General features: G+C 37.3%; 1 protein-coding gene across 1 annotated transcript; it reads left to right on the top strand.

Annotated features, from left to right (window-relative positions):
* Positions 1-1,222: 1,222 nt before the first annotated feature.
* LOC137391885 (ankyrin repeat and SAM domain-containing protein 6-like) lies at positions 1,223-15,698 on the top strand. Its single transcript, XM_068078433.1, has 19 exons — positions 1,223-1,321; positions 3,338-3,382; positions 3,642-3,779; positions 4,163-4,325; positions 4,502-4,729; positions 5,164-5,385; positions 5,605-5,652; positions 6,873-7,080; positions 7,653-7,750; positions 8,261-8,378; positions 8,515-8,617; positions 8,871-9,008; positions 9,578-9,751; positions 9,912-10,125; positions 10,700-10,914; positions 12,399-12,525; positions 13,000-13,175; positions 14,245-14,320; positions 15,153-15,698. The coding sequence occupies exons 3-19, from the start codon at positions 3,672-3,674 to the stop codon at positions 15,227-15,229; spliced, it is 2,493 nt and encodes an 830-aa protein (XP_067934534.1). The 5' UTR covers positions 1,223-1,321; positions 3,338-3,382; positions 3,642-3,671; the 3' UTR covers positions 15,230-15,698.
* Positions 15,699-15,754: the final 56 nt, after the last annotated feature.

The following is a 15,754-nucleotide window of genomic DNA, read 5'->3' as shown; positions in this document are numbered from 1 at the left end:
ATTATATATATATATATACTGTATACTATTATTTATATATACTGTATACTATTATATATATATACTGTATACTATCATATATATATACTGTATACTATTATATATATACTGTATACTATTATATATATATACTGTTTACTATTATATATAGATGCTGTATACTATTATATATATATACCGTATACTATTATATATATACTGTATACTATTATATATATACTGTATACTATTATATATATACTGTATACTATTATATATATACTGTATACTATTTAAAATCTTTAGAAAAGCGTTAATTTACATACTTCGTCCAATATCTTCTACAACAACGATAGTGTTTTGAATGTTGTACACATATTTGACAACATAATAAATACAGTTTTATTTGTAGGCTTTGGTAAACCATTGCTGACAACTTCTGAAAACAATTTAAATATACTTTTGGAAGCCTTTGTTTTGAGTTTTTTATGATAGTGTTTCACTAGTCATTTTTGATTAACATAGCGTTGTGAATTTAGGATTAAGCTCTCCCGTTTAGCGTTTTAAAACTTTTGTTCTAGTAACAATTGCTGCCTCTTGATCAAGAAAAGAAATTCTATACCCGTTCTAGGGTTGGTACTTGTCCCCCCCCCCCCCAAAGGCCCATTAGGCTCGGCCCAAAATCACGTTTTAGGGGGATTTTCAGACCATGGGGCACTCAGTGAATTTGCTACTTTAGTTTTGCTGAACAATTTCATTGATTGACCTGACTAAGTGTTTTCCTAGATACATAGAGGATACATATGCTAGAGGCCTTGTGAAAATTATTTTTATAATTTCTGAATCATATTGGATGTTTGACGGGGCGTGGAACCTGGGTGCCCTTTAGGGAATGCCCAGTGTTTAAGAGGTGTTTTTCAAATTGACCAACCAGGTGATTTGGGGTACGATATCCACGTTTGGGCCTAGCCAGGTAGGTGTTTCTTTCAGAGAATCAACCCTGGGATACCAGTCTGCATGACAAGCCTTAACGGAAATTCATCAGCTATGGAAGGAGTTATCTCCTCGCACTTCAACGTTGAATAAGTGGAGTCGTTACTTCTATTCTAATCCATTGCGAGATATCAATGTTTATGTAGCCAAGTTACCTAGCATTTTTTAGCAAATATGAAATGGGATGTATCGGATACCACTCGTCTATTTGCAACTATATATCTCATCTACAGTCCATTTCTACAGTAATTGTTACGGATTAGGCATTGTTTTATTGTTTTCTATAGAAACTTTTGCGGTGGTAATGGTCTGAAATATTTTAATTTCTGAAGTCGACCCTCGAAACTGGGTAAGATTGCATCCTTTTACAACTCTAATATTTTGGCTAGACTTTCAAGGTTTGCCTAATTTTAGTTTGATACACGAGTATTTAAGAAGGCGCTGTTGTTTTAACCCCTTGATCTCAGTTCTTCACACTCCACACCAATTTTATTAATGACTGAATCGAGAAAAACTTGGTCCTGTTCTATTCGTGTTTTGTCAACAGGATCAGTCACCTTTGGGTTTATTAGTGAGTAACAAGAACCAAACGACGTAACACGTTGACAAATTTTTTTTTCATAATTTTTAGTCAACCTGTTTCGTTACCAGTTGTCATTTTTTTAATTTGCTATGTACAGTTGTATACAAAGTATGAAAGTGTACATTAATAATTAATAGTAAAAGCAGTTTTAATTGATTTAAGAGAAGGAAGTTCTAAGTTGTGAGTTGGTGTGAAAATATGAAAAGCCATTTTCATGATCGATTACAACTTACTGAGTAACTGACACCTGCGTTAGGTTTTAAAAATCCATTTTGTAAGTGAAAAGTATTGAAACATTAAGCTAGAAAAACATAAGCAAAATGAAAATTGACAAGTTACATTTTGTATGTTAAATCCTGGAACTTTACAAGCAGGTCTTCCACCTTGCTAGTCCTGGTTTATAACAATTGCAGATTTTGTAGTGTTAATAATTGTGTTGATGCTGTTTTTGCTAATAGGCTTACTCTGATTTTAGAAATTACTATATCTACAAAAAGGGTATGAGTCATATCGTTGATCATGCTCTGGTAAAATAAGTAGGCTTAATTATCTGTACTTTGTGGTCTTGTGACTTCGATGAGGGCTTTGCATTCTGGTCATATGAAGGCGTCACAAAATCAACAAATAATTCCTGAAAAAACTGAAAATGAGTCGGCAAAATTTACAAGTGAGCTTAACCAACTTTTGAAATACTGCGTAGATTGTTAGTTATACACTGCACAATCAAAGCTTTAAGATGAATGGCTTTCCATCTTACAAAACAGTTGGTTACTTTTTTCTTTGAATTGGTCATGTAGTTTTGCGCATAAAATTGAAGTTATCACTACAAAATCTGTTAAAATAAAGGTCAAGCTGACATTTAATAGTTTATTCTGTCTTGCAATAATGGTGACTAAACCTTTTTCTCTTATTTTTTTCAGAACAATGGAAGACTTTTTTTAACTTTGCACTCAGTTTCTAGTACAATATTTTTGGAACATTCAAGTTGGAAAATATCAAAGTATCAGTTGTATCCTTTAGTGAATAGAAAACAGCCATATGGTTTGGCGCCTGTAAATCAATATTAATTGTGAGTGATTTCAGGCCTGCTGACATTATGTATGACAATAATGGAAAAAATTATACATATAAACTAGCATATAATGTATGCTTGAGCATATGCAATATCTTCAGCGGCAGCTCAAATTTCAAAGTGTGTAACAATAGATTGCTAAGCCTGTCAGCTCCTTTATTGCAAATGCACAAAATATGATAGTCTATCTCATTAATTTACTACGGTACTGCTATTAAATGTCTCTGGTAATAGCCAAACATATTTCTAGCAATGTTCAAATGAACTCCGTTACCTTTACTATACACATGGTCTGTTTGATAGCACTTATTTACATATTTTGTAGCGGTCCGCTGTTTTGTGATAACTAGATAAAAAGGGGTCAATATGAATGTAAGACAATCTCCGTACAAAAGATAATTTTTATTGATTTACATAATTTATTGGTAGCTGCTGGTTGTGGCTTTCAAAAACAATAGAAATCTGATGAACACGGATGCAACCTGCACAGCCTAGTTATTGTGACTATACTCGGGGTCAATTTACCTGACTAGTGCTATTATTTAGCACTTCATCAGAATCAGGTGTACATCGCCATGGCAAGCGTCGGCCAGTGGTGCCTGTATTAACAACACTGCGCTAGTTACTGTATTCCATTAGTTTTCAGTTTATGCAGGCATTTATTCATATTTTGGTTTTAGACTATAGACTTTATGATAATGTTTTTGTAGGAGTCTTTATGATGTCATTGTGTCGGTCTCTAGAACATCATATAGGTAAGTCAGTGTTCAGTCTGCTTCCATTAAAGCTCACTCATACAGTCGCTGGCTATGCTAATATCAAACTACATCGTTGCATTACCAACTAGTGTTAATCTCTGGTGACTCTTCCACAGCTGGTTGTATCAGGGATATGGCCTTTAATTAATGAGCACGAGGAGTCGCATATTAGCACTTTGAGTTTAGACTACAAGCAGTATTACAATTATGGCTAAAGGACTTATTTGTTGTCAAAGAATATTAATTGTTATCCTAGGAATGCAAATGTGGCTGCGTAAGGAATGAGATGGAGCAAGGCTTGTGTTCTTCAGCAGATCTGAGAAAGTACCTTAGAGCCTGTGAGAATGGAGACATGGATTGGGTGCACAATGCTTTTGATTCAGGCATTGTTCAGGTATTTTTAATGGGTTCATACTGCTGATAATTCTTTGTCTTCCGTATTTGAGATGAACTAATGTTTTTAGTGTTGAATGAAGTTTATTGGGAAGACTTTGGCAGATTTGAGAAGATGAAACAAAGCAAACCTCACTATAGAGTTGAAAGATGGTTTTGGAGCTGTAAAATTTTCTATAGTTAAATACAGTGTTTTAGCAGAAAGGGAAGCTGTATTTGTAAATTTGTATATTTGTCCAATATTAGTCCATTTGCTTTCGTAAGATCCCCTAGAGCAGTCCAATGACTCGGAAAGCCTAGTCATAGTAGCTATGGAAGCGGTTAATCTGTTTTTGGTATGAGATATTGTTATATGCTGTTCGGTTGATTGTGATATGCTCTTAGGTGGACGCTAGCGATGATCAAGGATTCACTGGTCTGCAAATGGCAGCAGCCAATGGACACGATGAGCTCGTCAGACTGCTAATAATGAGGGGTGCAGCACTGGACAAGTGCAATATATATGACTGGACTCCACTGCTACACGCTGCACGACATGGCCATACAGGTGCCCCTTGCTTTTCTTATGTCTCCATCTAGAGGCCTGTAAACACAAGGGTGGTCGTCGCATTTCATGACACACAAATGTTAATCCATCATGTGATACAGTGCTTAATAGTCGCTCACTCCCATATTGATATGTACTTAGTCACGCTCATTCACATAATCCTTTGTTTGTTGCAGCGGTTGTTGCCCTTCTCCTTCAAAATGGTGCTGAGATTAACAAAAAAACTTGCATGGGAGGCAATGCTTTGACCTACGCCGTCAAAGGAGGTCATGCTAAGACTGTTGGATACCTCCTTGACCGTCAGATAGACTTTGATACGATTGCAGCCCCGTGTGAGCTATCAGCAATGTCTGTGGCAGCTTTGCTTGGCCATGACGCTGCCTTGCGACTAATATCAGACAGAGGTGAGCGGCAACCCGCTACTATTATCCCTCTCGTCTGCTTAACCGATAGCTGCTATAGAGTTTGATATTGTGAATTTTAACAGATTTAGTTCAGCAAAAAATGTTTCTTATTTTGCGTTTTATCTAAATTTGTGTAGATATTTTGCTGACAGTTATATGTGATTCTCTTTGCACGCAACCAAATTACTTTTTTAATTATCTATCAAAGACTTCATTAATGACTTTTCTCAACATTCTCTATCCAAATCCTACGGCATGCTAAAACACGTGTTTACTTGTTACTGCTCTTAATTATTAATCTCCTCTTACGCTCTCCTTCTGGTACACTCCCACCAGCTCATGCATAGCAGTAGGCTTATGTAACAGATCTCCCTATACTGCCTCACGTGGAGCAACATGCGTGTTAGGATCTTAATGTCATCTTTTATATCCAGGCTGGGACATTAACCAGAGGGTACAGTCGACCTTTATGACGCCGCTCATGTGCGCAGCTATTAATGGCCACATGACCACTGCCCAGAATTTAATGGAGCGGGGCTGTGACCCCAACCTAACTGATGTAAATGACAAAACCGCTCTCCAGCTTGCGCAGGATAGAGGCAAGCGAGAGGTTGTTGGTTTCTTAGACAGAAAGACTTCAAACAAGCTCTCTATAGGTCAGTCTTGAAGATACGATTGTTGCTAGTAAAACTACTAATCTCTAGCAAGAGCTGATAGAGAGCAGCACATGTAAGGATAGCAAGGTTGCTCATCAGAATGCACAAAAGTGCGGCAAGAAAGTGATGATGATTGATGTTTATGGTAATTAGAAAGCTTGCACAGGCCTTTCTTCACTGTCTCAATCTGCATCTCATTGTGTTGGTCTCTCGTTACAGTTGAAGAGGAAGACTTCCGTATGGACATTGTTGAGGCGACCAAAACCGGTCAGTAATCAGTCTTATTAACCACCTATTTTGTATAAGAATTCTTTTAAACGCATTGCCTCCAACCGTGGGTGGCAGTCTAACTGCTGTTTAGTAGCATTTGTAGTTGTCTTCACATTGCTCTAACTGGTCCAATAATCTCTTCGGATGTTCACAGAAAAAATCTATTATGTCATATTCAAAGCGCCTAGCGACTCATTGTTGTTAATCCTCAAAAAACTGTTCGTTGAATGTACTTTACACATTTCTGTACACTCCACTGTCGAGTTGAGCAGCCATTTATCAAATATAGCATGTTTGTAGTAGCAAGTTTAGATTTAACTCGGCTTTACTTAGACTGAAACCTTAATAAATGTGCAGCTCTGTTTTATTCCTACTTGCTGGTTATTCAACCTAAGTTATTACTTAATTATGTTGTTCTTGACAAACTCAACAAACTCTGAAAGTGGTTTTATTAATGTAATATAGGAGATGTGGAAACCCAAAGGGTTGAAGTTTTTGTAAATAGTTCCAATACCAAAATGTTATAAAGCTAACTCATTTTCATACCTACTACAGTGAGAAGTTGCGCCGGCTGAGTTCATTTACCGCAAGTTCATCAGAGGTGTAGGTATACGATAGAGTAGGTAAATCACTAAGTCTCCGGGTAATGCTTGTGGTTTATAATCAGTCCCTTTTGTAAAACAACTTGGAGTTGCTCCGAGTTATTTTACAAAAGGCTGTTGTTTTCTTTCATTTGTGTCTGCCCAAAAAAAGGAAAGCATTTCGTAAAATTGGATTGTCTGGTCACACCATGTTGAATTTAAACTGGAGGTACGAGAGGTTATAATAGATGTCTCCTAGCGATAGTATATTTGTAGATAGTGTTAAACTTGTGAGAGGACCTTACATTTATGTGTCACCTTATGTCTACATATCATCTTACATCTACTTGTCACCTTACATCTACCTGTCACTTTGTGTCTACCTGTCACTTTATATCTACATTTCACCTTATATCTACTTGTCACTTTACATCTACATTTCACCTTATATCTACCTGTTCCCTTATGTCTACCTGTCACTTTACATCTGCATTTCACCTTATGCCTACCTGTAACCTTATGTCTACCTGTCACTTTACATCTGCATATTTCACTGATAATTCAAAAAGATTATTCTACTGTTTCGAAGGGGTTGTTCCACTAATATTATACGCTGTAATTATATACAACTTTTAGGAGACATAGCTAGAGTGAAAGAGATACTGCTGACAGACAATGCTCAGAAGGACTTCTGTCTGCCAGGAGATGGGGCTACTCCTCTCATGTACGCCTCGATGGCTGGTAGGATAGATATCGCCATGCTGCTGGTTGAGAACGGGTGTGACATTAATAAACAGGACAAGATCAGTAGTTGGACAGCATTGATGCAAGCCATTTTTCATGGGTGAGTATCATGTTTCCCTTTTTGTGCTCTTATATGCAATCATGTCTCCCTTCTTGTGCTCTTATATGCAATCATGTCTCCCTTCTTGTATTCTTATATGCAATCATGTTTCCCTTTTTGTGCTCATATATGCAATCATGTTTCCTTTTTTGTGCTCTTATATGCAATCATGTTTCCTTTTTTGTGCTCTTATATGCAATCATGTCTCCCTTCTTGTGCTCTTATATGCAATCATGTTTCCCTTTTTGTGCTCTTATATGCAATCATGTTTCCCTTCTTGTGCTCTTATATGCAATCATGTTTCCCTTCTTGTGCTCTTATATGCAATCATGTTTCCCTTCTTGTACTCTTATATGCAATCATGTTTCCCTTCTTGTGCTCTTATATGCAATCATGTCTCCCTTCTTGTGCTCTTATATGCAATCATGTCCTTCTTGTGCTCTTATATCCAAGGAGTGAGAACCAGTCCAGTACTTATACGTTTCTGTGTATCTTTTCCACACCTCGTATTTGCTGGCCATTAAAATAAAGACCGGGTCATCACCAACACCTTTCCTTTTGTAAATTGACAGGAAGAAGCAAGTGGCTAAGTTTCTAATAGCAAGTGGTGCAGATGTCACGCTTTCAGCTAAGAATGGAATCACTGCATTTGACATGGCTTCATTCATTGGTATGTCTTGATTGCCAGGCCCCACTTTTTTTTTCGATTAGTAGTTTCATTTGGCACTCATTTTTTGATAAATAAGAATTGGCTATTTCTACATCTTTTTAAATTAAATTCAATTGCATAGTCTAATCTCTGATTAGTACGGCGTGTTTATATGTAAAAAAAAGCTGCTTTTTTCGCCTAACTGAACCTTATTGAGAAATCTATCATCTATTTGCCTGTCTGCATCTACATACTTTGTTGAGTGCGAGTGCTTTTAATTCTGGGCAATAGTCTAACCAAATAAATCATGCGGCCTCTTGTAGCTATTGTTTTAAACAGAGCTGCACAAAGTTTTTTGAACTTGTGGCAGATTCATGTTAATGTTATCTACCTCAGTATGTTGTGGTTGTAAGTGATGGCAGACTACAGATAGTAAGCAGTAGGGGTAGCTGTAAGCGGGTCTATATAGCCTGTTAGATGTTAATGGATAAAAGTGGCTGCACCTGCCTTACACTGACACACTCCTTTCAGACGATGTCGACACTGACCTCCTTCGGCTCCTTGCTGCCAAGGGTATGACTCACAAGCCCAGCAAAAAGGGGGACACACTCAAGAAGCTGTCTGATGCAAAGATTAACGCCGAGTTTGCGTATGTCTATACTTAATATACTGATCTACTAATGGCTGAGTCTATGTAATACATACTTAGTCTTAAATTATTGCTGCCAGTTTGTTTTTGCCAGTAGTTTTATATGTTCCAAGTACAATTTACTTGTGTATTTTAGACTGGATGGTGGTGGAAAAAAATGGTGGAATAGATTTTCCTCTCATCTTAAAAACCTTACAAAGACATTTCAAATGAAAGGAAGTAAAACCAATGATTCTACGGTAAGTTTAATTACGTGATGTTTATCGGCGCTATACATAGCAGTCGGTTTTATGACAGAGTTAGTGCCTGAATGTATATCAGCTTTATGACTGTGTTAGTAGTTGTATATCAGGTCTCTGACTGTGTTAGTAGTTGTATGTATATCAGCTCTGACTGTGTTAGTAGTTGTATGTATATCAGGTCTCTGACTGTGTTAGTAGTTGTATGTATATCAGACATTTTCTAGTAGTATTCTTCAGTGATTTTTTACAGAAAGCTAAAATGAAAATGACCAGAATGAACAGCACATCAACAATGAATTTACCGGCTGGAGACCTGGCCGATTTGTCTCACCATCGCGGGGCACTCACGTTCATGGATAAGAAGAAGAGTGCTTCACTTTATCATTTGGTAATTTTACAATAAAGTTGTTAACCTACTTGAGTATTTTTCCACAGTATTAACATTTCAATGAACAGTAATAATTACACAGTATTATTACTTATGAGAATCATGTCATTCCCTTAGTAACTAACTACACATTATTGCAAGAGAGTTCTGCTATGGGGTTATCTACTCTTACAAATTGGTTCTTAAAAACTTTACCAAAATTGTTAGCAGTTGAATCACTTTGGGTTTATTGTGGCTTTAGTAAAATATTTCAAGTTTAGCCTGCTAGCTTGTTAGTAGCCGGTTCCGTTAACTATATCATCACGTTTGCATTCAGCATTGTTTATTATCTCCTCCTGTATGCCGATGGAAAAATAACTAGCCTTTGCATTTTAGTCTATCACCAAGTGATGCTATTATTGAGCTATTACTGAGTAGTGAGTTTGGGTTTAATTATAAATATAATCGATTTCTCCTAATTACCACACTGCATACCCTGCAAGATGCTTTATTTCTGATCAGTTGGAATTATCAGCTTTGGTTTTCCTTTATGGCTCAAAATTGTAAGATGTGTTGTTCATACATCGCAGAATAGCGTAACACCCCACTCAACAGTTACAATGCCTCTCGGGCTAGGAGGGGGTGGAGCTGTTGGAGGTGAAACACTGAAGCCTGTGATTCCACCTTTTCTTCCTCAACCCAGCTATGAAACATGGGGTTTGCCAACCCAGCAAAAATCTCAGTCGACGCTCGATCTTACAGTGGTAAGTCAATCAAGTTGCTGAACTCATAAAATCTAATGACGAGTTGAACCAGGGGATCATATTATCTCTATCCTCAGTTTATCCAGCATGTGCTATAACTACTTGTTTGTTAATGAAACTTCATCAGAGAAATGATGTCATTCTCCTTACATTTACGCAGAACAACAAGCACCCTATGATAAGACCGATGAGTGTTCGTGGTGGTCGAGATGGACCTGTCAGTCCAAGCTCAGAGAACAGGTTCAGCTTTGGTAGCCCGAGTCCCAATTCGAGTGGAGGCGCGAGCAGCATCAGTGCAATGTACTCGGCTCCTACTAGTGGCAGCAGTGCTACTTCTAGCACTCTCACTCCCAACAATGTTGAGAGATTTAATCGTATGTATTCAAATTTAGTGAAGTTCTTTATCCTTGAATTGTGGTATTGAGTGTCCCTTGGTCATCAATAGGTTGAAAAAACATGTATGTCTTCTGTGACCATAGTTTGCATGTATAGTTTGATCGTAGTGACCATGACTGTAGTCTCCCTGCTTCACTAGTAGTTTCCCATGTCTCACCGGTAGTCTTCCATGTCTCACTAGTAGTTTCCCGTGTCTCACTAGTAGTGTCCCGTGTCTCACTAGTAGTGTCCCGCGTCTCACTAGTAGGGTCCTATGTCTCACTAGTAGTGTCCCATGTCTCATTAGTAGTTTCCTATGTCTCACTACTAGTTGCCCATGTCTCACTACTAGTTGCCCATGTCTCACTAGTAGTTGCCCATGTCTCACTAGTAGTTGCCCATGTCTCACTAGTAGTTTTACATTTCTCACTAGTAGTTTATGGCTTGCCATGAGATGCACATTGGCCAAATGTATTTTGGTACTGCTTGTTAAATTTTAAACTTATAAAATTACTATTAAAAAACTATTAAATTCACACATATCTGTAATATTTTTTTCATGATGTATGACAGGCAGACCATATGACTTTGATTCTCGGCAGAACAAAACTCCAAGCTTTCTATTTAACAACTCAGCTCATAAGTACCCGTCACAGCCTCGTCTTTCGCCAACTGGTTTTTCTCCGTCCAGCTCCATCAACTCTGCCCACAAAAGGAGTAGGCTTTCCGGCAAATCACGCAGTAGTACCTCTCCAAACCTTACTACCAATGGCCGGCTCAAGTCTGCGGTGAGTGTAGTCGTAGCTTTCATCACACAGCATACATGTAATTCTGTGAGAGTTGTACCTGCAGTGGTTTTGGTGGAGATAGCCATTTATTAGTGAATTTTCATAAGTGGTTATAGTTGGTCGTGGGTCTCTACATGTAATATGGCCTTCTATCTTGTTATCTGTGCTATACATGTCATATGGTCTTCTGTCATGTTATATGGTCTACATGTCATATGGTCTTCTGTCATGTTATATGGTCTACATGTCATATGGTCTTCTGTCATGTTATATGGTCTACATGTCATATGGTCTTCTGTCATGTTAGGAGTAGCGGGACCCCTTTTAAATCGTTTAACTCCAACTTGCTATCAGCCTCTTCCTTTGCCTAGTCTGCTGTCTTCTGATACATTGATATGTAGTTGTTGGTTTAAATGATGGACACAATCTAACATATTTTTATTATTCACATACAATTTAATAAACGTTGCTTAGACTATGTCATATTGAATTACCTTTCTGTTAGAATCGCCTTCATGCATCATTCATCTCTTTCAAATTTTGAAAAGTTTCAGGTGTTGGTGTATTGATAAGTCGCCATTCTTGCATTTGTCAGTGATGTCTGTTTAAATTGGGCTTTACAGTGATAGCAAGCTGGTAATAGGCCGCAGATAGGCGCATCATAACATTGTTCATGTTTTTCATCTGTAAGAATCTGCTATTGCAACTAGTTTTTTTCATCTCTTGTGTTATCAGACTTGATGTTTGCATGAGCACTCTTAGGGTGAAGTTATCAGACTTGATGTTCGCATGAGCACCCTTAGGGTGAAGTTATCAGACTTGATGTTCGCATGAGCACCCTTAGGGTGAAGTTATCAGACTTGATGTTCGCATGAGCACCCTTAGGGTGAAGTTATCAGACTTGATGTTCGCAGGAGCACCCTTAGGGTGAAGTTATCAGACTTGATGTTCGCAGGAGCACCCTTAGGGTGAAGTTATCAGACTTGATGTTCGCATGAGCACCCTTAGGGTGAAGTTATCAGACTTGATGTTCGCATGAGCACCCTTAGGGTGACACTAAGTAAAGTCTGGTATAGCATAGTTAGTTGTAATAAAGTGAATTTTAACTGATGCTTCACCTTTTGCTTCTCATATAACATTTTGATTGAGCCATATTTTAATTTTTAGGCCATTAATAATAATTGTCATCACAATACTATGACAAGTCGTTTTTACAAATTATACAATACTGGATATAATTTTGTTAGAATAAATGTTCAATTTGCATCGAATTACATTACTAAAAACAAACAAACAGAAGAATTGGCAGTTACATTTGTATCCACATAAGAAATGTAAGAAATGTCCGTGAACCCTATACTCTTCCTCGGAAGCAAGCGACTTTTGCATCTGATTCATTTGACTGCGACTAACACAGTCTCACTAACCAACTCCTTCTCCCCCTAATCTATGCTACTTTGCTAAATAATTTGCTTTACTTGTAGGCAACGCTTTATGACTCGGGCACAAGTATGGGCAACTCTGAAATGCTCTCTTCATCCTCATCCAGTCAAGGAGTAATCCTCGAGTTAGAGGGTGAACAATCAGAGGAAACAGACTCTAATGATCTCGGTAAAGTTTAGTTCTAGCGTTACTTCTGGTCGCTTGTTATTGATTGAAGTCAACAGGATAAGCATTCATTACAGCGTACGGCTGTTTCAAATATATCACTAACCTACATGTATATAGCTGTAAAGAAATATTATGTCTTTGTGCACTTGTATACAGCAAAATAATATGGAGCTAGTAAACCCGTGCGCAGAAAGCTCATAGTCATTTGGAGCCGGTGTACCTGTGTGCAACACTTATATATTTAGCTGGTATTCTTGTACATAGATGATACGCTTACAGGTATCTGCACTATGTGTAGTAAGTTTATAGCTATCTATAACACAGGGAGTAAGTTTACAACTATCCATAACACAGGTAGTAAGTTTACAGCTATCTATAACACAGGTAGTAAGTTTACAGCTATCCATAACACAGGTAGTAAGTTTACAGCTATCTATAACCTAGGTAGTAAGTTTACAGCTATCTATAATACAGGTAGCGTGCTGAAAAATCTCTCCTTGGAGAAATATCAGTCTATATTTGAGAAGGAGGAGGTGGATATGGAAGCATTTCTTATGCTCGATGAGAACGACTTGTGTGAGCTTGGAATCACCCACACGGACTCTCAGAGGCAGATTCTTAGTGCCATCTCTGATTTGAGTTCAAACAATGTAAGTTCTACACGTTATATTAATGTCGAGTTTGTTGTCTTGTCTCCCCTTTAATATGAAGTATGTTTCTCTTTTGTTTCTTACAGAAAAATAAACAAACATGAGTGAAGCTACTTAATAAGTGCAAGATAACAGAAAACTACTTGTAATTGTTCAACTAAAGGTCATAATCTTTCATGTATGTATCTTGTGTACATATGGCACCACAGTTCATCTTCTAGGAAGCAAACAAAAGTTTAGCAGTTCTATCTATCCTGAAAACTGTTAACCAACACACCCTATAACTTCGACTGCAGCATTGGTATTTGCCGATCCTTTTCTTATCCACTTTAAGGAGGCTTCAAGCAAGGTTAAAAAATATGTGGATATCTCTCACTTACCCATGTTTTGCCTTTGTTTGAAGAGCTCTTGAATCAAAAGCTCATTTTTAAGTAATTTCCTTGAATGTTCAGAAGAAAGATCTTAAGATATTTGCTAGTTTGAGAACAGGTAGTTGCGCTATTAGATGGCTAAGCCATGGTGATAAAGATGGCAGTACTAGTACCCTAGCTGTAATAGCACTGTTCTATCACCAAACTAGTAACATAAAGAAGAACCATAGAAAAGTGTGACAAAAATAATCACAGGCGATTAGAGCTTTAACTTTGATATTGATTATAAATTATCCTTAAATTGGGCCCGTATTAGCTGCCGTTTTCCACTAAATATGGTCAATTATAATTAACGTATCTCTGTTGGAATTGCCCTCACTTAAGCTTTTAGTGCATGAACTTGCTGTTTTGTTTCAAGAAATTACCTCTTCTTTTCAAATCTTATACCATGCTGGTAAGTCCAGAAAACTTACTTAAGCGTGAATGATAAAACAACTCCTAAGTGTTCCAGGCGACATCTTGTAATCAATTACCAATATTAAAGCCTGTGGGCAGTAATCACACTCAGAGCTGTAAGTAAAAATAGTGTTGCTGGTCCTATTTACCCACTGTCCTGTTGTTTTTAACAGTTTTTCTATCTTGATTATTTCATTGTGCAATATAACAAGCAAATGCAAATTCATGTTTTTGCTTTCTAGCGTGTGCAACGACACAGGAATGAACTGAACGATAACATAGAAGCAACGATACCAGTTAGAAACTCAGTTCATAGCGGTGAGTTGTTTGATTGTTATCGATGCTCAGCGTATTGTATGACAAATGTCAAAGCTCGTGATGTGGTCATGCTACACTCGGTATGGCTGCAGCTGGTCAGGAAATACAGTTGTAGTAACAGTACTTTGTGTTGCTCTCAACTCCAAGAAAGGCTTGTGATGAAGATCAGCACGAATAAATTGAAACGACTGCTAGATAAAGCTGTGAGTATAGCTGTAGTAGCGCTAGTCATGGTATAGGAGTTACTTACCTGCCATGTCTTTTCCCCAATCCTTGGCTGTTTTTGCTATGTAACAGATATATAGGTTACAAACGGGGGTTTCTTAATTCATTTTAAAGGTGGAGTGCTACGATAAAAAATCTCATTGTATTTTGCTGATAATCAGTCAGAGAGTCACTAAAATATCTTCGCTGCACAATTGCTTTTTGACTGGCTGAGCATGTCAGACAATCATTGACAGCTTGGCCGGTCAGCACACATCTCCTATTCTTGTTCAAGGGTTTCGGTTAAAAACAAAAGTTAGAATTAAATGTAGTGTTAGTTTAACCAAGTGTCATGCCTAATGACAGAAATACCGGCAAGTGGAGAAAAGATACAAGTGTAGACACTAAAAAAATTGTAGACAGGCTATAAAATGATGAAAGGACAAGTCAAGTTTGAAAAGATGTGTTTTGTTTTTAATATAACATGTATTGTAAACATAAGTTTGGCGAATGTCATTGTTATTGACGTGCATCACACAAAACCGGTCAAGTTGTAATATTCATGATTTATTTACAGCCGCCTAAACATTTCATTTGATTTATATTGTTTTACATAAATTTTTTTTAGATTCAACAGACATGGATGAGTGGTACTTGCATAGTCAGCCAAATCTTACACCGACAGAGGCCAAGGACACAACTTAGCACTCCTTTCTTATTTTAAGTAGTATTTCGCTTTCTCTCATCCATGACATAGCTTTTGCATTAAATTGTATGTTACTACATACAGCCAGTGTCAGCTCAATTTTATCAAAATCTTTTTAGTTTTTTATATTATTTTTATTCAGTCACCTTATCTTAGGCTCTTGCCTTTGTAGTGCATTAGTGGCTATGCAAGCCATACTCAGCAATGTTTTCACTAGTCAAAGTTGTTGGTGGAACTACACGGCTCTCATGTTATTTCTAGAGTGTACATGTATTTCTCAATAACTAGTCTTATGCGCTCATTTTGAGTGTTCAGTTTTATATTAATCTTCTGGCAATGTTATTCACAGAGCAAGCTGTCTTTTTCTCCGCTGCACATATGTTGCACATATGGCACTAGTTATGTATTATGAGGTCACTATAATTTGAAATATCACCACCCAGCTGCATAATACAAGAGGTTACAGAATATTAATTGTCTCTTTTATCTAATAAACAATATCAGTGAAAGTGAGTAGAAAAAAC

Source organism: Watersipora subatra, chromosome 3 (genome assembly GCF_963576615.1).
Source record: "Watersipora subatra chromosome 3, tzWatSuba1.1, whole genome shotgun sequence".
NCBI classification, from domain to species: domain Eukaryota; kingdom Metazoa; phylum Bryozoa; class Gymnolaemata; order Cheilostomatida; family Watersiporidae; genus Watersipora; species Watersipora subatra.
This window is presented reverse-complemented; position numbering and strand designations above follow the sequence as displayed.

What these genes read in the sequence shown, in the direction of transcription:
- LOC137391885 (XM_068078433.1), top strand. Translation starts at nt 3,672, where the DNA reads ATGGAGCAAGGCTTGTGTTCTTCAGCAGATCTGAGAAAGTACCTTAGA. An exon ending in GCGACTAATATCAGACAGAG is followed by an intron (nt 4,730 to 5,163) that starts GTGAGCGGCAAC and finishes TTTTATATCCAG; the next exon opens with GCTGGGACATTAACCAGAGG. An exon ending in ATGGCCGGCTCAAGTCTGCG is followed by an intron (nt 10,915 to 12,398) that starts GTGAGTGTAGTC and finishes CTTTACTTGTAG; the next exon opens with GCAACGCTTTATGACTCGGG.